The sequence below is a fragment of the Cavia porcellus genome, unplaced genomic scaffold (assembly GCF_034190915.1).
Source record: "Cavia porcellus strain 051 isolate PalLab524CR breed Dunkin Hartley unplaced genomic scaffold, mCavPor4.1 scaffold_8, whole genome shotgun sequence".
Lineage (NCBI taxonomy): Eukaryota > Metazoa > Chordata > Mammalia > Rodentia > Caviidae > Cavia > Cavia porcellus.
Genome location: NW_026947491.1, coordinates 18,175,574 through 18,197,615, shown reverse-complemented (window position 1 = coordinate 18,197,615; position 22,042 = coordinate 18,175,574). Strand labels below are relative to the sequence as shown.

Below are 22,042 nucleotides of genomic sequence, written 5' to 3'. Positions count from 1 at the left end.
ATTGAAAGCTATCATAACAGCTTGAAAAAAATCTAAGAATAGATTATCTGAACTGGAGGACAGATTTGTAATGTGGGAGCATGAAATGAAAAACTTCTTAAAATAACAAAGAAACAAGCAGTAACAATACAAGGGCTAGAAGATGACAAGAGAATATATAAATTAAGAATAAAGAATGTGAAAGAAGAAGCAGGGTACAAACAAAGGAACTGCAATGCCAGTCACAGAAATAATAAAGGAAAACTTCCAAAACATAGGAAAAGGGAAAGATGCTCAGATGTATGAGGCATACAGAACTCCAGCCACCTACAATCAAAACAGAACTACACCCAGGCATATAATAATCAACATTCCAGAAATCCAGTATAAAAAGAGAATATTAAAAGCTGTCAGAGACAAGAAACAGGTCACTTACAAGGGAACACCCATCATAATTACAGCAGACTTCTCGGTACAAACAATTACATCTCAAAAACTATGGGGTGAAATAATCCAAGCCTTTAAAGACAATAACCTCTAGCCAAGATTGATGTATCCTGCACAATCATCCTTAGAAATTATTGGAGAAACAAGGTGCTGCCAAGATAAAGAAGAACTGGGGGAATTCACAACCATCAATCCAACTCTACAGAGAATACTGCAGGACATTCTAAAGAGATAGAAAAATACCAGGATAACAGACACAATGGCAGAGAGGCCACAATGAATGCTGCAGGAAGTAAAATGAAAAAGACGACAACTAATAACAGAAAGACAGCACAACTGAAACTAGGCAAAGAAGACTGAATATAATTTCTAATGCAGATGGCCTAAATACACTAACTTAAGGGAAAAAAAGAAATTATCGCAGGCAGAGTGAATCAAGAGTTAGGGCCCACTGAAAGACTCTTTATTGAAAATATAATTAGCCTGAAGAAAGTTACATAGAGCAAAATCAATTGTGAGAAAATGTAACTCAATATAATAGGGAACAGAGAGTAATAGGGTTAACTGTGCCAGTGTCTATGGGTAGGTTGAACAGACAGGCTTTAGTACATGAAGAAATATAATTAGAAATCCATCCCAGGAGTGAGAAACTTCAGAAATACTTAGGTTGATTGCAGCTTGTCTTCCCCCCAATATAAAACTATGAGTGATGGGGAGACCCGAAAATACACAGTTCATTCTGGGGGAGTAAAAGGGAGGAATAGTCTTCAAAAAAAGAAAAAAAAAACAGCAGAAGATATAGCTAATAGTGTATCAGGAATTAAGACCCTTGTTACTTGCACCACCCTGCTTGGTTGCAACTTGTTCAATCCTACTTCGTATACAAGCACTGGATCTGAGGGAACAGACAGCTGTCCTGAAGATATCAGGACATACCACAGTGGTCATCTTTAATTTCCTATTAATTCAATCAGGATCCCTGTATGACTTATACTGTTGTATCATGACTGATTTTAGTTAAATATGACTTGCTTGCATACTGCGTATTATTGACAGGTTTCATTCAAAATTGTTATGTTGCTGGTATCAAGTTGAGGATTATAGACAACTATACTGAAAATGACAATGATTCACCACAATATTCATTCTTACTTGATTACTACCAGTTATTTTATCTCTAAACTATCGACAAAGTTGTATTTCTGTTAATTCTGATATGTACTAATATGTTCAAATGTAATTTATCTGATGATATAGCCAATTGGGTTGATGACAACAAGAAACAGCACAGTAACCATAATAGAACTTCTTATACATCAGCTTTGTATAACTTTTTAGTTTTATGTGTCTATAGGAATATGTTTAATTCTGTCCTGCTTTGTTCTGTTTCTCCCTCTAATATAGAAAGTATAGAAATACATGTTAAGGCTCATGCTTGCATAAAACCTATAAACAATTTATGAGAATTGGTCTTATGATGACACATGGTGAAATGAACAAATACTTTGAAGGAAAGAAAGAAGCACTACAGCACTCAGTGCTGATTCCAGAGTGTTATGATGTGAAATCCAACAATATTATTAAGCTTTGTTCAGAAGGATTTTAAGCTAATAAGTTTTGTTAGGGCTCAACATAAACGAAGATATGGATAAACGCGTACATGTATAAGTGTATAAGATTGATACTCATATTACTTAGTTTTGTTGCATAGTTGAACAGAATGTTTGCAGTCTCCTAGGTTGAATTCCCAGTTATGTGTTCCACTTTTATATCTTGAACAATTACATGTGGAGGTAAAGTATATATATATACATCAACTAGTGATTTATTACTGTTTATTTCTTTTCTTTGAAAATATGTACTATTTCTGCCCATTTTCTATTCTGTTTTATCTTTCTTTAAATAAAATAAAATTGAATTTAAAAATTGAATCAACTGAAAACTAATTAAGTTTCTTGACTCCAGCAAACAATTGAAGTTACAAGCAAATAAAAATATAAAATCTAGAGCTAGATGGTCTGTGTCCTAAAATAAGAGATGAGCTTCAGCCACCTAGGAAAGGTGTCACATTGTGATACAGCCCCAGGAAATTAAACTGGAAGTATTTTCCAGGTTTTCTGCAACATTGCCCTTCTTTCACCTGCCTTCACTCCGGAACTGTGCTGGGAGTGCAGGCTGAGGCTCATTTTTACTGTAAAATAACATGTGAAATGAGTTTCAGAATCTTCCCACAGCTTACATTTTCTGAGGAATAAGTAAGACGTAATGATGCTTGGTATCCTCACTACTGCTTAATTTTGCTTTTTTCTTCTTTCATGCATTGAAACATGTGGGAGCTGATAGATGAACATGTTTGTTACTATAGTTTGCTTCATATGTACAGATTACTGGGCTTCATTTTGCATCTTTACACGTGCATAAACATAATTAGATTACATTTATTTCCTTATCTGTTAAATTCCCCACTTCTCTGTGATTTTCATCCTTCCTCTAAGCTGCCTTCTTTTATGTAATAACATTTTTTTTATCAGTACCAGCGATCAAACTCACAACTGTGCACTTGAAGTCAGGCACTTATGCCACTGAGTTAAATCCCCAGCCCTAGGTAATCACTTTTTGTTTTTTGCCTTTTTCCTTTTTATCGGTGCCAGAGATCGAACTCACGACTGCCAGCTTGCAAGGCAGCACTTATGCCGCTGAGCTAAAGCCCCAGTCCTATGTAATCAGTTTTGATTAAGTTAATTTTCTTGATGAAAACTAATAATAGTACATGATGTTCAATTCTAATTTCCTTTTCCTATCTTTATCTGGAGACTGTGTTGAGATTTTTTATTCATTTTATCATTGCATTTGTAGCTTTATTTTGAAGAATATATAATATTCTCTATAGAGTTTGAAGAAATTCATCTGTCACATATGCATGTTGTGAATGTTTTCTATTAGTCTAAGGCCTGGCTGTATATTGTCTTCGTACAGTTTTTTATGGATAACTACAGCATGTTTTATGGTTGTATTGTGGCTTTTTACAAATTTTAATTTTTAAAAAAACTTTTCTTTATTTATTTTTAGGAATTATGGCTTTTATTATGTTTATGACAAGCACCTAACTTATGTGTATGGCTTCAATTTGTAATATAATTCCAGCCTTTCTTGTCCCACAATTCTAATTTGAAGTTTTGTCCCCTACCAATGGCACTAAAGGACACAGTGGCACCTCCAGGAGTGGGGTCCAGAGGTAAGAATTTAGGCCCCTGACCAAGTGTTTTTATAAGAGATGTAAGGACCTCAGCTCGAAGTATCAGGGCTCCGCAGGCAAGGAAAAGCTCATCTGAAACCCTGCTCCAAAATGAAGCTTCCACCTTTTAAATTTATCTAACTTAAAATATGAATTTAAGTCCCATGGAGCTAAATCATGCAGTGTGCAAATAAGCAGAAGACTGCACTGTGCATGAAGGTTTTATTTTTTTTTTTCACTGAGATACTCTCTCACTATGTCATGTACATAATAGATGTCCATGTCCTCAGTGGCCTGAGAGTTGAGCTGCACGAGGAATTGGTTCCTGCCTGTGTTAGCAGGAATGAAGGTGCAGCCCTGGAAATCTGGGTTTTAGCCTATGCTCCCTATCGAATACTCTATTCATTGTGGAGCCTTCCCAGAAGTCAGCCAGATGCAGTTTATGACCAAGCTACTTGTGGAACCATGTAAGAGGGTCTGTGTGGGCTTCAACAGGCTAGGTATTGATGTGAGGGCACTCATAACCCCCATCATTTGCTATTTTGTCCTTTTTCTTCTAAAACCCCCCAAATGTCGATTTTGAAAATGTTACTTTCCAAAAGAGTAATTTTATTGCCTACCAGTTACACTTTATATCCTCTGCTACCAGTTTGACTTTAAACAATGATTGAACTTTGGCCTAATCCCCAAAAGGCCTCCTGTTCACATTTATTTTGCCATTATAAAAAAAGGGGGGGGGCAAGCAGGTTTATCTCAAGGTCATCAAACTATCCAGTGCTCACATTCTGTGTGTCAATTAACCAGATGTGTAAGAGGCATTATAAAATTCTAAATCAATGATAGCCCTGCAAAAAGATGGTATCCACGTAAAACCCTGACCTTGTGAACTCACAGAGGCCAATATAAGGAAAGAGAACCAAGGAATTGAACCCCCAGCAATGCTGCTCCAATGGCCTCACCTGGCTGGCTGCTTCAGCCTTTGAAATAAATGTAACATATTTCTCCACTCTCAGTCTCCCATAGGTCACTTTCTTTAACATGACATTCCATTGACTCCCAAAGTGTCCGATAAGATAGCATGCTTAAGAACAAACATGTCTTCATGAGTCTTTCCCACCCCACACCCAGGCACCTGTAAGGAAACTGAAACACCAGGACCTTCACTGAGGGAAGCTGCTCTCAGGTACAGAAGGATCCACAGCATCTGCATGGTGCCTGCAGAATCGAGGCTCCCACACTTCCCTGGCCTGTGAGCTGATTTCTTCTGCCAGCATGCAGTGTGATTTGTGTGTGAGCCTAGGAAGTAGAAGAGGAGAGACAAGGAGAGCACTGACTCTATGCAGTGGGCCATCATACTCTGGCAGTGTTACTCTCAGATTCATTTCTGAATGAGTGGTTTCTGTACCTCTGATTGCATGGGTTGCTGCTGTAGTTTATGGTCATGTAAACAAAATGTTGAAAATTTTACGTTACTACGAGGTCATCATACTCTGACTGTAATTTTAATTTTTGGAGAGTCACTTTATGGAAACATTCTTGGTCATGACTCTGAATCTACTTTGACCCACAAATCTGGAAACATTGAGTGATTGTCATCATCCATCGTCCACATTTTAACAGTCAGGAGTGAACACTAAACAAAAGTGAACAATGGAACAGAAGGAAACTAGAGATTTCTGGGATTTTCTGGTGGGGGAAATTCAAAAGTTACAACAGAGGAGATATATCTACATCTCTGGTATTCCGGAGGTATCCTCATTTTGTCTTTGAAATAGCAGATGCACCTTAGCATAATATCAGAAAGAGGAAATCTCAGCCCTTAACCACAGGACACCTCCATAATGATGCTGGTCCAGCTCAGGTGCAGAGCAGGGGGATTTGGGGGAGGTGCATCTCACTCCCTAGGAGGTTTATGACCGTGAGGTTCATCCTCATATCTGAGGGACAGTGGCCTGTGTGTGACAATCTCACCTCAGCTCTGCCTTCAGGAAACAGGCATCTGTGCTGGTTGGGTGTGCAAATGATTTTCTTCTCTCCATAGTGGACATTCCTGTATCAAAGGAAAACAAAATCAAACAAAAACGTTTATTAACAAGACCATAGCAAAAGAATAATACTACGTATGCATGTCTGTTAAACTACGTTAGCACAAATAAGGTATATGTGACTGAAATTATATAATTAACTGAGGTAAGGAACTGAGATGAAAAAAGGAGAAGCTTAAAGGCAGAAATATGGGAATCTATTTAAGAAAGAAATAGTGAAAATTATAAAACTAGAGTATTTGACCTCACATATTCTTGTTATTTAACACTTTGGAATCAGAAAAGGAGAGAGAGAGAGAGAGAGAGAGAGAGAGAGAGAGAGAGAGAGAGAGAGAGAGAGAGGAAGGAGAAGGAGAGGGAGAAGAAGAGGGAGAAAGAGAGAGAGCTGGACAGAGAGAAAGAGTCAGACAGAGACACATAGATATTACACTGAATTAGGCTGTATTTTATGACTCGCTAATTTCTAAGATCCAAAATGAAGATGCAGGTGTAAGTACAAATCACATTCCTTTGTTATAATGAGAACAAAGAAGCATGAGAACACTGCCATGAGTGCAGTCAGGCTGCCCATCTTCCTCTCAAGGAGAGCCAGATCTGATCCTGGGGACCAGATCCCCTGCGGTGGCCAAGCAGAGGAGATGGTTGTGTATTCTCAGACACTATAAACAGAAATGGGAAGGATTTGATTTCCTATGTAGAGCATTTATTTCTACATAAGGCAACTTCTCATTCTCAGGGAAAAATTTTATAAATATTTAATGCTGGGGATTTAGCTCAGTGGCATAAGTGTCTACCTGGAAAGTATAATTTTTTGAGTTCAGACCTCAGTAGGGGGGGCGGGGATTAGATGATGATTTAACACTTAAAAGAAACTTAATACTGAAAAATCCATGAATTATTTCAAGATGCATACAAGTATTTTTTTCTCATTGAGTAAAATTCATACAAATGAGATGAAGATAATCAAAACATGAGTATACACTTATGACATTAGATTTAACAGAAAATATTTAATTTGAATTGGACACATAATATGCCATTTGAAGCCTCAGAATTTCAGTGTCTCCTCAGGTCACACGATTGTTTTGTAAACTTATTTACATTTTTTTAGATAACCAGGCGTATTTTTTTTTATTTAAAGGAAAAAAAAAACAGTATAAGTGTATAAGTAATATAGAATTTTTTTTAAAAGTAAGAAATCATTAGTTAGTAAATCATATATTAAAAAATCTTTAAAATAATTGTTCAAGTTACAGGATTAAAAGCATACAAACTGGACATTCAAACAGCGAGACTGCAAACAGTTGTCTTCAGTGAGCCAAAAAAATAAATAAATAAAAACTTAGTAATATGGTCATCTATCTTAACACACCTAAACACACTTGCAGATGTATCCTTTAGAGAACATTTTTTCCTCTCTTTTTTGCAACAACATTTGCACATTTTGGGTTTTATTACTCCCATAGTTCTTAAAACATTTATTTGGAAGAGAATAAAACAAAATGTGACAAAACAAAGCAGTCATTCAAAACAAAGAATAGACATAGCACATGGTGTAAAAGCAGAATACAAGGTAACCAACAATGCTTACCATAATGCCTCTTGCTACCTTAAAAAGCATTGCCTATATCATACGGTATACTAAAATTGATCAAAACAGTACAGAACAAGACCAATAAAACCTAAATATTGGAAACATTACAAGACTTCAAAAGAAGATAATAGACAAACAAGAATGGGCATCGTAGTGAATATTATTGCCTTCAAAGTAGTTGCCTATACCCTCAAACTTGATACTATCAAATAGAACAGAACAGGGTAAAATCAGTCAAAACAAGATGGTAGGAGCAAAACAGGGCTTCAATTCAAGTTCATAGTAAATCAAAAGAGTTAGTATAATATATCATGCTAATTTTTAAAAAATTTCCCCTTAATTACAAAATAATAATAAAATAAATATTTTTTAAAAGTGGAAGATTGAGATAAAAGAGGACATAACACCAATACAGGTCAAAGCATAACAATTTCAGCAATCAAGTGCTTCACCACAAGATAACCCGACCGAATAGTAGTTACCATAGTGTCCCTTTCCTTGAAATATTTGAATATAACTTCATATACTATGGCTTCAAACATACCAAGGCAGTGTGAAACATTCAAGAGGATGAAGGTATCCCAAGGTATTTGGAACCAGCTAATGGAAAATGAAAAATGGTTTCTATAATATATCTTTGTCTATAAAAAATTTTTGTTTATAATATCACATATAACAAAATCCAGTACGATACAACATGATAAAACCAATGGAGACAGAAGAACAACAGTTTGCTTTGACTTCAAACCAAGATGATATTAAATCAGCACTAGCTATTATGATGTCTTGTTTTCTTCAAAGTAGCTGTTCATATCATCACAGGCAATAATATCAAACATCCCAGAATAAAGACATTCCAATTAATGAGTGAAAATTTTATAAGGCTTCAAAGCCACGTAATGGGGAATCATGATTACTGCATATTTTTATATTTTTGAATCATTTCTTACAATAGGGAAACTATTCAGGATTCATATATGTGAATTTGATTTATTTGTCTTATGAGTATGGTCTCAAGCTGCATCCTGAGATATTTGTTATAAATTTCTCAATGTGATCCTTCTTTATAGCTGAGTAGTAGCCCATTGTATAAAAATACCACAACTTTTTAATCCATTCCTCAGCTGACAGACACTTAGGTTGTTTCCAAGAACTGGCAATTACAAATTGTGCTGCTATAAACATGGGTTCACATAAATCACTGTGGTATGATGCTTTCAGTTTTTCTGGGAATATGCCTAGAAGTGGGATAGATGGAACAAATGAAACTTCCAATCCCAGCTTGTGGAGAAATCTCCAGACTGACCTCCACTATGGTTGCACCAATCTACAATCCCACCAACAGTGCAGGAGAGTTCCTTTTTCCATACAGCCTCTCCAGCATTTATTGTTGGTCGTTTTCTTGAACCTGACCATTCTTTAAGGAGTGAGATGGAATCTCAGTGTGGTTTTAATTTGCATTTGTCTAATGACTAATGATGATGAACATTTTTTCATGTATTTACTTGCCATTTGTATTTCTTCATCTGAGAACTGTGTATTCATTTCAGATGGCCGTTTTAGGATTGGATCTTTGAATTTGGGGTGTCTGATTATTTATTTATATTTTTAGACAGAAGTCCTTTGTCTGAGGGACAGTTCACTGTGATTTTTTCCCAGTTTGTGGGTTTTCTTTTCATTATGCAGGAGAGTTCTTTTGACATGCAGAAACTTTTTAATGAGTTGGTTCCAGTTATTGCTTCTGCGAAGTATTTTCTGTGCAGTTTGAGTCCTATTCATGAATTCTCTACCTACCCCTATGTCTTCAAGGTTTCTACCCAATTTGTCTTCCAGTATAGTTAGTGTTTCTGTTTTAATATTCAGATCTTTGATCCATTTAAATTTAATTTAGTACATGGTGATAGGCATGGGTCTAGTTTTAGTTTTCAGCATATAGAGAGCGAGTATTTCCAACACCATTTATTAAAGGGGCTGTCGTCCTTCCAGTGAGCCTGTTTGTCTCCTTAATCAAAGACAAGGTGGTTGAGTGTTTTTGTAATTGTGGTTGTATTTTCTAATCTATTCCATTGATCTTTGGCTCTGTTTTGATTCCAGTACCATGTTGATTTTACTATGGTTGCTTTGTAGTATAACTTCAAGTCAGGGATTGTGATGCCTCCTGCCTTGCCTTTGTTGCTTAGAACTCTCTTTACTATTCTAGGTCTCATTTCGCTCCAGGTCACATGATTTCAAAGCAGGGAGGAAATACCAGGAAAACATCACTGACCAGCTTCTGCTCTTGGGTTGTGACTGTTTCTCCTTGGGACACAACGCCCCCTGGAGGTTTCCAGTGCCTCAGCCAGGAGGGTTGTGTCTGGGTTCACAGTGATGTCCCTTCATGGTGAGTCTGGCACAGTAATACACAGCCATGTCCTCGGGTCTCAGGCTGCTCATCTGTAGATACAGCATGCTCTAGTCCTTCTCTCAGGAAATGGTGAATTGGCCCTTCACAGGAAGTTGGCGTAGCATATTTTACTACTATCAGAATTTATGTCAGAGATCCACTCCAGCCACCTCCCCAGAGACTGGTGGACCCAGCTCATCCAGTAGTCACAGAAGGTGAATCCTGAAGTTGTGCATGAGAGTTTCAAGGGGGCCCCAAGCTGCATCAAGCATCCATCAGCCTTAACCAGCTGAACTTCAGTCTGGACACCTGCAAACACAAGGACATCATCTTCAGGAAACTGTCACACATGTCTACTGTTTATCCCAGTCAAGTCCACATTCCTCATCCCATATCCTTTCTTCCCAGTAATTTGCCTCTCAGAAGTACAAACAGGAAAACCCAACTCAGCCCCAAGTCCATAGTGATCGTCTGTGCTGTGCCCTAATCACTAAGTAAGAAAAAACTGGGCACCAGGCCTGGGGTCCTCTGCAGAGCTGCAGGGTTAGGGTTGGGCTGGTTTTCACCAGCACAGAGAAGAACTATTTGCATGGCCTTCTGCTATATAGACAGCACTGTGATAGGACATTCAGAGCAGCCAGTGTCCACAGCAGAAATGAGTGTCCTGGACATGTTTGGTAACAAAGACGCATTCAAGAGAATGTGGCAAATCATAGCCAAGGCTATAGCTGAATGGCACTGTGCCTTCATGGTGCTATTTTGTGAGTTTGACCCCCAGTACACACACACACACACACACACACACACACACACACACACACACACACACCGAGAGAGAGAGAGAGAGAGAGAGAGAGAGAGAGAGAGAGAGAGAGAGATCGACAGAGAGAGAAAGACAGAGAGAGACAGAGACAGAGAGAGACAGACAGAGACAGAGAGAGACAGACAGAGACAGACACAGACAGACACAGACAGACACAGACAGACACAGACAGACACAGACAGACACAGACAGAGCAGAGACAGAGAGACAGAGATAGAAATAAAAAAAATCTAAATTAATAGTGTCCTGTTGTGTTTTCAACTCTACACCAGATTTGATTTTTATCCATATGCACAGATAATACATTTCACAATGATGATGGTTGCTTTGTAAATGAGTCAAATGTTGAGGGGTATGAGAAGCTGTGTTCTCCATATAGGATTTGATGCTGTGTGAATGTTACCTCCACTGTCTAGGACTCTGCTCTCCTGGTCTGTGAGCAGACTGATTCCCCATTCAGCTACTGGACTCTCCCATTGCCATGTGCAGACCCCTCTCCCTGTGGGGAGAATGTGTGTGACTGTGCTGTGTTCTGCTCTTTGCTGAAAGGAAACAGCACCAGCCTTGGTGTGGAGCCTACTAATGAGTTTCTCCATTTCCCCTATCATTATCTTTCTCTGTCCCATTTTTTCTACTTTAATTTTTAGTTATTATTAATTTGTGTTTATCACATTTACAGAATATAATGGATACATTTATGGTAGGTCCTTACCTGAGTGCCTAAAATAGTTTAAATCTTGATTCATCAGATTCCCTCTAACATCCCTCCGTTTCTTAGTTCCCTTTACTCTTGCTCTTTTTTATCTCTTCTTATTTTGCTTTTTGAACTATTTTTATAATTTTTCCTTGTATAAAATGAACCATGAAATATTTACACTTTTATAATTTATTTCACCTATGTAGTGCAAATTTTTTCCAGGTATCAGTTTAACAGTTAACTGCTATCAAGCATATATGAATAGCAACCTCAAAATTTAGATCTCCTCAAAATAAGAATAGGGCAATTGAAATGAAGAGATGCTTTTCTGAGACAAAATTAGAAAAGGTCAACACATGAAATATTTTCAACAGTTAGAAATCAAGGGAAGCAATCCCAAACCTTCAACATCCTACCTGAATATTTATTCTATAATATATCCTGGTGTGTGTTTCTTAATTTTCTGCATTTATATACACTGGTTTGTAAACATGTTGTGTTCATGCTGTGTCACAGATGCCTTTTTCTTTTCTTCCCAATACTCTAGCCCATCAATTTAACCTGAAAAGTTTTCCAGATTTTTTTATCATCTATTTTTATCCAACATACTTTATAAATTTGTTATCATTGTATGTTTGTGATAGGTAATGGTTATGTGTCACATCTTCCTTCTATCATTTCTTCTGCACCATACTTCTTCACCTTTCTGCAGAGGGGACTTTTCAGTTCCTTAACATGTTTATTTTGTTGTTCAGATTGTTTCTAATCTGTGTCTCTTATTTTAGACAGATCATGTGATATTTAACTTTCTTCATCCAAATTATTATTTTGCTCTTATTGTCCCAAGATTCAAATATTTTTCTAAAAATAACTCAAATTTACCTCTACTTTGCAGATGTACCACATTTTTGGTCTTCACTTAACCTTCATGAATATAAATTGGTCATTTGCATATTTATTTATTGTATGTATCACTGTAATATAATGACTTTAATACTGAATGATCAAACGTGATTCACAGTATAAACATAACAGTTGTTAACAAAATTAAGCAATTATATAATTTGTCTATTTGTTTCATGTTTTAAAACTTTGCTGATGTTTTTGAATGCACTTGCGAGACAAAGATAGTTTCCTGCAATTTTGTTTGCGATGTTATACTTGAAAGAGTTTCATGCACTTCAGTGTCACCACACTTCTGTTAAATGATCTATTTTATGAAAAGCCAGACGACTTTTGAAGCCATGCTGGGCCTGGGAGGAGTAAAAGAAGAAAAAGAGGCCAATTTTCCCTTCTCATGAACTGGCACAAACCATGCAGGTCCTGGAAGGAGAACAAGCCAAATTCAGTCTTCCCATGATTCAGTGAAAACTATGCTTGGCCAAGGAGGTGTAACAAGAACAAGAGACAGATACGTAAGATGATGCACTAAGAGACATCACTATAAGTTTATACTGTATTTTACTTCCTTGTTCTATGTTGTATTATAAACATTGAAAAAGATTTTTCTCCTCCTTTCCCTGTCTCCTCTGACAGAAAAAGATGTAACATGCAAAATGCAGTTTTCATAATGAACAATAAAGCCAAGAATTTAGCTCAGTAATGTAAGTGCCTGCCTTGAAAGCATGTGGTCCTGAGTACAATCCCTGGAACAAGAAACAAAATGGACAATAACAAACTATATTACACAGTTTTGTTAACTGGATTTATTGCCTTTTGATGTCTTCAGACTATAAATCGATAATTCTGCATTTTAGTTCATAAATTATGTAGTATGGATTTTACAATTTGTTTCTTTGCTGTTTCTATTATCCCATAGCATCATTTTGGGTTTTTTTTCAGCAACAGGTATCGAACTCACGATTGAGCACTTTCAAATCAGACTGTTATGCCACTGATCTAAATCCCTCGTGTCAATAGTATCAAATTTAAAATATCATAACACCAACCAAAAAGCACCTACTGGTCCTAAGAACCCCTGCATGGAGCTTTATGAATGACTCCCACTGAGGCTTCCCTCACTGTATGTGTCACACAGGAATACACAGCCAATTATTGAGATCTCAGGCTGCTCATCAGCAGATAAAGCATGTTCTTGCCCTTGTCTCTGGGTATGGTGAATCCATCCCTCATGGAGTCTACGTATTTTGTGCTACCACCATGGTACCAAACTTCTGAGATCCACCAGCCCCTTGCCTGGAGCCTGGTGAATCCAGCTCTTCCAGTAGTCAGTGAAGGTGAATTCTGAAGCCACGCAGGAGAGTCTCAGGGACCCCCTAGGCTGCACCAAGCCTGACCCGGATTCCACCAGCTGCATATTAGCCTGGAAACCTGCAAACCCAGTGCCATCCTGCTCAGGAAACTGTCACTGAGATCCACTGGGTAAAGCACAAATTTCGACTGATGGCCCTCGGCATTTGTTGTTCTAAATAATTTAACTTTGAAAATTGCAAACAGAAAAACCCAGCTCAGGTCCAGTTCCATGGTGAGTCATCTGTGTTTAGTACTGGTCAATGAGTGGGAAAGCCTGGACACCAATGCTGGGCTGCTCTACAGAGCTGCAGGATACCAGCTGGGATGGATTTCATCAACAGAGGAAGCCCCTATTTGCATGTCCTTCTGCTATATAAGGGGCTCTTGACATGAAAAACTAACACAGGGCTGTGCCATCCTTGGATTTGACTGTAGTGAGGGAGTTTGGCAACAATGATGTCATTCAAGATGATCTGAGAACCCACTGTGAGATAATGTCTTGGTATCACAATCTCTTCATGTCCTTTTATTTCTCCCCCATGCTTTTAAATCGTAGCTTTCTATCCTGTCCAGCATCCTGGTTTGTCTCTTACTAAAGTCATTTTACTCCCTGATAGTGGCCCCCAATTTGAATTCTCTCCTGTATTAATTTAAAAGTCTGAGACAAATAGCATCGGAATGAAATACACATCAAGTTTGGACGACTATGCCCAGTTTGTGCTTAGAAATTTAACTGTGCTCAGTGTTTCCAGAATTCAGTGTTGGGCATGGCATAGGGTGGGCATTCCCAGGCCACAGAGGTGATGGAATGAAGTGACACCTTGAGCAAAGCACAAAAAACCCACTAGAGAATTTCTACCTCATGACTCACAGTTATCCTCTTTGACCTAATGTCACTGTGACACAAGGTCACAATTGACAAGTTCCTGGAAGACTCATCCACACATCTGTTACCTGACTCCATATGGGTGGAAACACAAGCCTGGTGGCTACCACACTGGCATTATCAGGGGAAGGCTTTTCAGGCCAGGGTTTGTGGCAAATGGGGCAATGCAGGTCTGCAAGGCTCGGTGCTCAAGCACCTCTCTGTGCCAGCCCCCACTCCACCCTTGTGCTGGCATTGCCTCTATGGGGGTCTCTGCAGTGTCCTCCCTCCTGAAATGGTACCAGCCCATTCCTGCAATGCCACAGCTTGGTTTCAAAGCCAAATGGAAGCATCCATGCACCAAACATCTTAAGATCTGTGCACCTGTTCAAGAAATGCTCTATGTATTCCATGGACCGACATGGACTGTGAACACTGCTGTATCAGTTACTGGGCCCACTTTTCTCTTGGAAACACAGGTGACACACATTTGGTTAGTGAATAAAATGGCCCCCAAAATATTTGCTGATAACACTTGAGAAAGACCTAACAAATGAGAATGGAGATCACAGGTTGACCATCTATGACACTGTCAGTCTCTCAAGTCCCTGAACTCTGGCCCTGTGTGGGAGTGACAGGCTCTAAATGCCATTTGAGTCAGTTTCATGTTTTCCTGTGAATCAGCAACTGGCTTCTTTCAACCTGTGCTGCTCTCCCTATCACGTGATCTCTTCACAGGACTTGAGTGTTCCCTTTAGTAAATCTTGTGTCATTTATAAATTGGCAGGTCTTGGGAAATTTCCTATTTGCTAAGGTTTCCTTCCTTTGAGTTCTTTTTCCACTCTGTCCTGTTGCTCCTTTCAATCACTGTATCATTATAAATGAACTCTGTTGTGCTGTTTCTCCACACCAAGTCTTGTATTCTGTATTATGCTTATAAATTCATTCATGGTGTCAGTATCATGAAATCACTGAGATTTTCCAACAAGTTTAGAAGTCTAAATTAGGCTTTTGCACTGTTTTCTTTTTCCAGAAATGTATTAGGTGTTATTGATTTGGTTTGTCTTTTCTAATGGCACTCTGCTTGAAGTATACCCACAAACAGTAAGATCAGAGTTTACATGTACAATTTGGAGAAATTGCACATATTAAACCATTTTTTATTCTATTATAACTGTGCTTAATCTGGATGTTCATCATTATAAAAAATTAATGAGTATTTCTAATTATTCATTGTTTAATTCATGTCCCCATTGTTCCTGGAAGCTGTAGATATATATTCAGAGTGCAATTACTGTGAAAACTTTAGATGTTATATGTCACCAGAGTCACACAGGAGGGGAAGTTTGTATACATTTGGCTGTTTCAAGGCATACTCATGCAACAACAAGAACATTAAACTCATTTCTCTTAGGCTAAAGTATATCCATGTTTATGTAAAATCTCGTTGATTATCGTCTTTAATTAGTAGACTTTTAGGAAGTTAGCTATCATGAGTAATTTTGTAGGCACATCAGCTTCTATGATTTTATGCAAATGTGAATTTTCAATACCCTTAATTAATTACCTAAAGATATAAATCCTATGAAGAAGTAATGTTGTAAATTTTAAAAGCTACTAAACTACTTAGAGCAGTTGTGAAATCGCACAATCTCATCCTCTTTGCTGAGGGCTCTAATGTCAGTGTATTATCATCGTTATGTGTTCTGCCTGTCATTTTTACCCTAATCTTACTGTGAAGCATAAAGCAACAAAAACCTGATATTATTTTACCAAATCTTGAATGTAGATATAAGCACTGTGATTAATTTGAAGCTTAGGAGAATTTTCCAATGAAATGAAATTCACAAAGAGAATAGAGAAATCTCTAGTTTCTTTGACCAGGTCAGGGTGTGGGGAATGCAAGAATGAAAAGGGATGGCAAAATATGAGATTTCGGGAAAAAAAAATTCCCACTAACTTTGTACTGCTCGTTCCAGGTTTAACGACATGTACTAACGAATAATGAAGCTTTAAAATTTGAATTGGAGACATTGTTGATATCTAACAGATTTCAGTAAGTTCGTCAATGATTCAGGTCGATAGATATAATAAGTTACATAGTATAACTTGCATGAAGAAGATGTAATGAAAGGCAAACAAGGGCTATCATTACTACATTTTCATAGGGGGAATTGGGTCACAGGATGACCAGGAGTGAGGAGGACCCGAGTCTCAGAAGCTAAAGTCCTCCATGATCTCTGTGAAGCTGCTCCTATGCTGGAACCTGGAAGGGCTGGCTCCAGGGAACCCTGAGCCCCCTGAGGGATGCTCAGGTTCCTCGGAAGGCACTGCACAACCCTAGGCTGTGAGAAGCAGGATCTGGGTGTCCTGATCCCTGAACAGGTGACTGGGCTCACACTGAGCACCCCTCACTGTGGCTCCAAATTCCATCCAGACTGTTACCAGTTTCCCTGAGCTTCACTGCGACCTGGGCCAGAGGACCACAGCAGAATTTTATTTGACTCTAATGATAGTTGGAGTCCTGCAGATTGGAGAATGTATTGTCCTTTAAAACTAAACTGAGACTTCAGAGGTAAGAAAATACATAAATGCACAGTGAGGTTAAGAATCATATGCAGAAATTTCCAAACCTGACGGTAAACAATATCCAGCTTCCTTTACATGTGTTCTTGGTCTGTATACATGAAACAAAGTTGCAGATAGAATATATTGACTTGAAAAAAATAGATGAAGGTAGATATTTTATTATACATCAGTACTGATACAGAAAAAAAATGATAGATATTTGGAAATGAAAAATTTTATACTTTCAACTGATTTTAAAGAAAAAGAAGAAGAAACACTTTATTTCATAAAACAACCTTTTGTGGTGATTGTCAGGAGAGAAAAGACCAAAGGAGCTGTTTTGTCTTTCTTTTATATTTTTTTTTCTTCTTTCTGTTTTAAGTATTGGAATGAGTGTAAAGATCAGAAAGATCCTTATTTTCCTTAATGGGCACTTAGTCCAATAACATCAGCTCACTCTCTAAATAAAAGTCCATGCATGTCACTCATTCACACAGTAGTTTGAGAACAAGAACAGGACAGAATAATGAGTCAGTGGTTTAAATTGTATGATCTGTGCCACATAACCTGGATAGCAATTTGTGAAATCAGACACTGTGAACAAATTTGACACTCTTTCTAATGCCTGAGTAGTTTTAAACATCATACATTTCAATATCATAATTGAGTGCTTTAGTTTATTCTACTTGGAGAAGAGTGTGCAATGGGTATTTTCTTAACTGCAGATAAGAGTATGTCTGGAAAATTTTTGCATGGTAAATCATTGTGAATTTCATGATGGAAATCACTATTTTAATGCACCAAATTAATGGGTCATCTTGATATCATACTAGACAGTCCATATCTCTACAGTTTTAGTAATTGCCTTTTCATCCATAAACAAATTTTGTTGTCTATTTTAAATTCAAGTGAGTATAATAAATGAGCAGCATTGAATATGTAAGCAACTCAACTATATTTCAGTTTTAGCTTCCAGTTTCTCATGAAGTTCAATCAATTTTGTACTTCAAAAATGTGTGTGTAAAACCTCCATCTAACACGTGAGGAAATTAGATTTACTCTTCAGTGCCAGATGTGGCAAATCTCAGGGGGCAGTGGACTTCCCACTTGTCAACTTGCTCCCTCTCGCAAAGCTTCACAGCCCCACAGTCAAGGTCAGTGAAGGTCAGCACTAAGCTTAGGGTCCTCACAGCATCCTTTTCACTGTCTCTTCTCACCTGGAATAGTTGTCAGATGATTTTATGTGCAGGTGACAGTCATTGCTGTGTACTCAGCCAGCCTTGTTTTAAGAGGCCACTGTTTTCTCTTCCCCACATATGTACAATTGTTTTCAATTTACTTACAATATGTGCTGTGCCATTTAGATGTTTATTTTATTTGTTTGTTTGAATAAATTTACTACACTGAAACACTTGAGGTGATAGTTAAAAAATACATGAAGATTTGATCCAGTATCATCACAACTTTAATATAACTGAATATTTCAGGCATTTATTAATGATCTTTAATGGGAAAATATATGAAATAATCAGTATGTGAACTTTATCAGTGATGTTGCCCCAAAACAAACTTTGAAACTTAAAAATTATGGAATCAACTAAAAAAATTCATGACTATTTAAATCTTTAAAGGCCTTGATTCTCAGTATCATCAATTTTATTAAATTAATTTCTCACTCAAGTGTGTAGATTAAATTTTTTTTTCATACAGCATGATGTGATTTTTCACTGTCAGGTGATGGGAATGTCACTTTTCATTTTCATACAGCTGACAAATAGTTCTTGTTTTTATCTTATTACCTTAGTAGATTCTGGCTATGTGTATACCATAACCAACCTATGGCCTATGGCATATATATATATATATATATATATATATATATATATATATATATATACAGTCATGTATTAAAACCATTCTTACAAGTTTACACTGTATTTTTATAAATTGTTTATGTATTATATGAAGCACTTAAAATTTTTCTTCACTATGCAAAGGATAGGAACTTCAAAATTCACACTCTCAATAACAGATTTCCTAATTGTATTACAGTATTTAATTATATTAATTGCTTTTGTGGTATTTTTAAGTAGACAATGATTTGGGTTTTATGTGGCATTTTACATAGTTTAGATTTTAATTCTTTGTTTCTCTGCTCTTTCTACTACTTGTATACTTCCTTTTTTAAATGTCATGAAGCCCGCCTGAAACAAAATGCTTTAATACTTGTACCCTTGGGACACACTCTGTGTTCCACGTGTCCCGCGCGCCCCCTGCTGGTCCTAAGCATCCCTGCACGGAGGTTTTTGTCTGGGCTCACACTGATGTTCCCTCACTGTGTCTCTCTCACAGTAATACACTGCCGTGTCCTCGGCTCTTAGGCTGTTCATCTGCAGATACAGCGTGTTCTTGCCGTTGTCCCTGGAGATGGTGAATCGGCCCTTCACGGAGTCTGCGTAGTTTGTGCTACCACCAGTATTGCCAATCCGTGTGATCCACTCCAGCCCCTTCCCTGGAGCCTGGCGGATCCAGGCCATGTAATAGCTACTGAAGGTGAATCCCGAGGCCACGCAGGAGAGTCTCAGTGACCCTCCAGGCTGCACCAAGCCTCCCCCGGACTCTACCAGTTGCTCCTCACACAGGACACCTGCATACACAGAGACATTCTGCTCAAGAAGTTGTCACGAATGCCCATTGATTATCCCACTAATGCCACTCACTTACTCATATGATATTTATTATTTTTCATGAATTACCTTTTAAAGTAGCAAGAAGCAAAACCCAGCTCAGCACCAGCTCCATGGTGAACCTTCTGTGCTCAATGCCAATAACCAAGTTGGAAAAGCTGGGCATCCAGGGCTGGGCTCCTCTGCAGAGCTGTAAGACTAGGCTGCTTTTCATCTGCACAGGGAGGCCCTATTTGCATGCCATCTTGTATAATACGGCCAGTTCTATTCTTGAAGTCTCAGAGAGGGAAGTGTTCAAAGCACATGAGAGTGTTTTGAGATTTGTTTTGTAATATCCCTAGTATACTGAACTCACGGTTCCTTCCTATGAGTAACCTCATCTGCTTTTTTATTCTTACCAATATGTTATTAATGGATTTGGTAACTTCGCAGGAGCGCAGATGTGTATATAGAATGAGAAGCATAATGTTCTGTGGTATGAGACATCATAGGCTATAAAATCATGCTCTCTGTGAGGTCCTACAGTCTTATCACAGAACACAATGGCTTGTTGAGGACTTCCAGGACAGACTGGGAAAGCTGTACAATGAGTGTCACATGTCTGCTTCTAATGTGGGATTATGACAATATTATTGTGTATTCTATTATATTTATAAATGGGTCTACAACCAGCATCTTTTTCAAATATATGTTCAAATATCTGATAGCTTTTCTTACCTCTGGAGAGGTAATATATCATCAAAAATACACTATATTTATATTATGCCAAAGATAAACATTCCATGTTTAATTTAATGATGAATAAGTGATATACTTTTTGACAGAATTATACAAAATAGTTAAATATTCACAAAACCATGCCCATTCTCAAGATCCCTAATGTATCTACTCATAAATTCTCCAGTCATTTTTCCATAAAACTCCCTTCCTATAAACACTTGCATTCTATTATTATGTAAACTGAAATGTTTGTTACTGTATGTGACAGTTCCCTCTCATAGAGACAAAAATAGCAGGCTACTTTTCATGATGATTATGAGACCTGTGTATTCCCAAGCATCTATATTCCTCAGATTCATAGTATTATTTCTAGAATATGCAGGTTTTTGCAGCCCTCCCATAGGAGCTCACATGAAGGGGTAAATAAACAGGGGTAAATATATTCTGTCAACACCAAAAATGCCTTCCATTCTCTGCACTCTGGAGACCTCGCCAGTGAACTAGAGAGGGCGCACTGTAGGCTCTCCGCAGTGTGTGTGAGCCTAAGACAGAGAGGGGAAACTCAGACACTAAACGTTGTGAAGCTCTTAGTCTGGACTTTCCTTCTCCGCACCACCTAAGGAGTCGCTCCTGATTCCCTGAAGATCCCGAGGACACTGTGCTGGCGCAGAGCTTTCCCCGCAGGTCCAATGCACCAGATCCCTTTTCTTGGTCCTGTGCACCTGCTGCTGATCCTGAGCGCCTTCTGCTGGTAGGAAACACCTTCTACATAGCTTTGTACCTGGGCTCACACTTGGATACCGTCAGAAAATGTATTGCACATTGCAGTACGGTTGAATTTTTCACGGACATTGAGGACAGTTACTCAGAGAACTTTTTATTGGTTTTAGAAATGCTGACTTGTCAGAGATTATTGACCAATTGTCCCTCCACTGTCACTGTCCTGCTACATCCACTCAGTTTCCTGCCTGGCAGCTGAAGGAACCAGCTCTAGGGGCAATGTCCCAGAGCTGCGCCAAATAGAGAATGTGAGGCTCAGGGACAGGGACAGAGAGGGAGTCACGGGCTCTGGTATGGTTTCTTGCAGCAGTAGATAAAATGGAACAGTGAGAGAACAGGGCAAACACTGAGATCAGAGGCAGAATCTCCACATCCTTCGGTCTGAGTTTTCCTAGACTCACATATGGCAGACATCACCGGAAAGAGAAGGAACCAACTTTATACTATGTTCTTCTAGACTAACTTTACAAATCTCTGATAACATCTTAAATATCGAGAAACAAAACACTTTAAAGCAGTGTGCAATATGAACTTATCTGGTAGCTTGAAAAACGTTTGTAACTGCAATGCAGTCTTGCATATGAAGATCAGAGGGAGACAGAGGATGACCAAATTTTTGTGTTTGCCTCTGGGTAGAGGATGCTGACTGAGCATTCTAAGGACTCAGCGATGTTCCTGGAATCCATTGCTCAAGGTCCAAACCTCCTACTCCTGGACAGGACATGGAGGGGAAGAGCTGGTCAGGGAGCTGGCTGTGTCTGCAGATGAAAGAAAACTCTAGGAATATGAAAACCATCACACAGGTACCAAAGATAACAGCACTGTGAGGTGCACACAGCACATGTGCATAACACACTGCATCAGTTCACATTCGATGTGCATTTATTCACATCCATTTCAGGGTTATTGCTCAAATCAATTTGCATTCTCCGTTTTGTATTTGCTCCTTTAGTAACTTGTGAAAAC

At 38.2% G+C, this 22,042-nt stretch overlaps 1 gene segment (V, D, J or C); it reads right to left on the bottom strand.

Moving 5' to 3' along the window:
• Positions 1–19,171: 19,171 nt before the first annotated feature.
• LOC100722603 (immunoglobulin heavy variable 3-23-like) lies at positions 19,172–19,721 on the bottom strand. The segment is given in 2 exon segments: positions 19,172–19,536; positions 19,646–19,721. Coding segments are annotated over 2 exon segments (411 nt in total).
• Between the last annotated feature and the right edge of the window lie 2,321 nt (positions 19,722–22,042).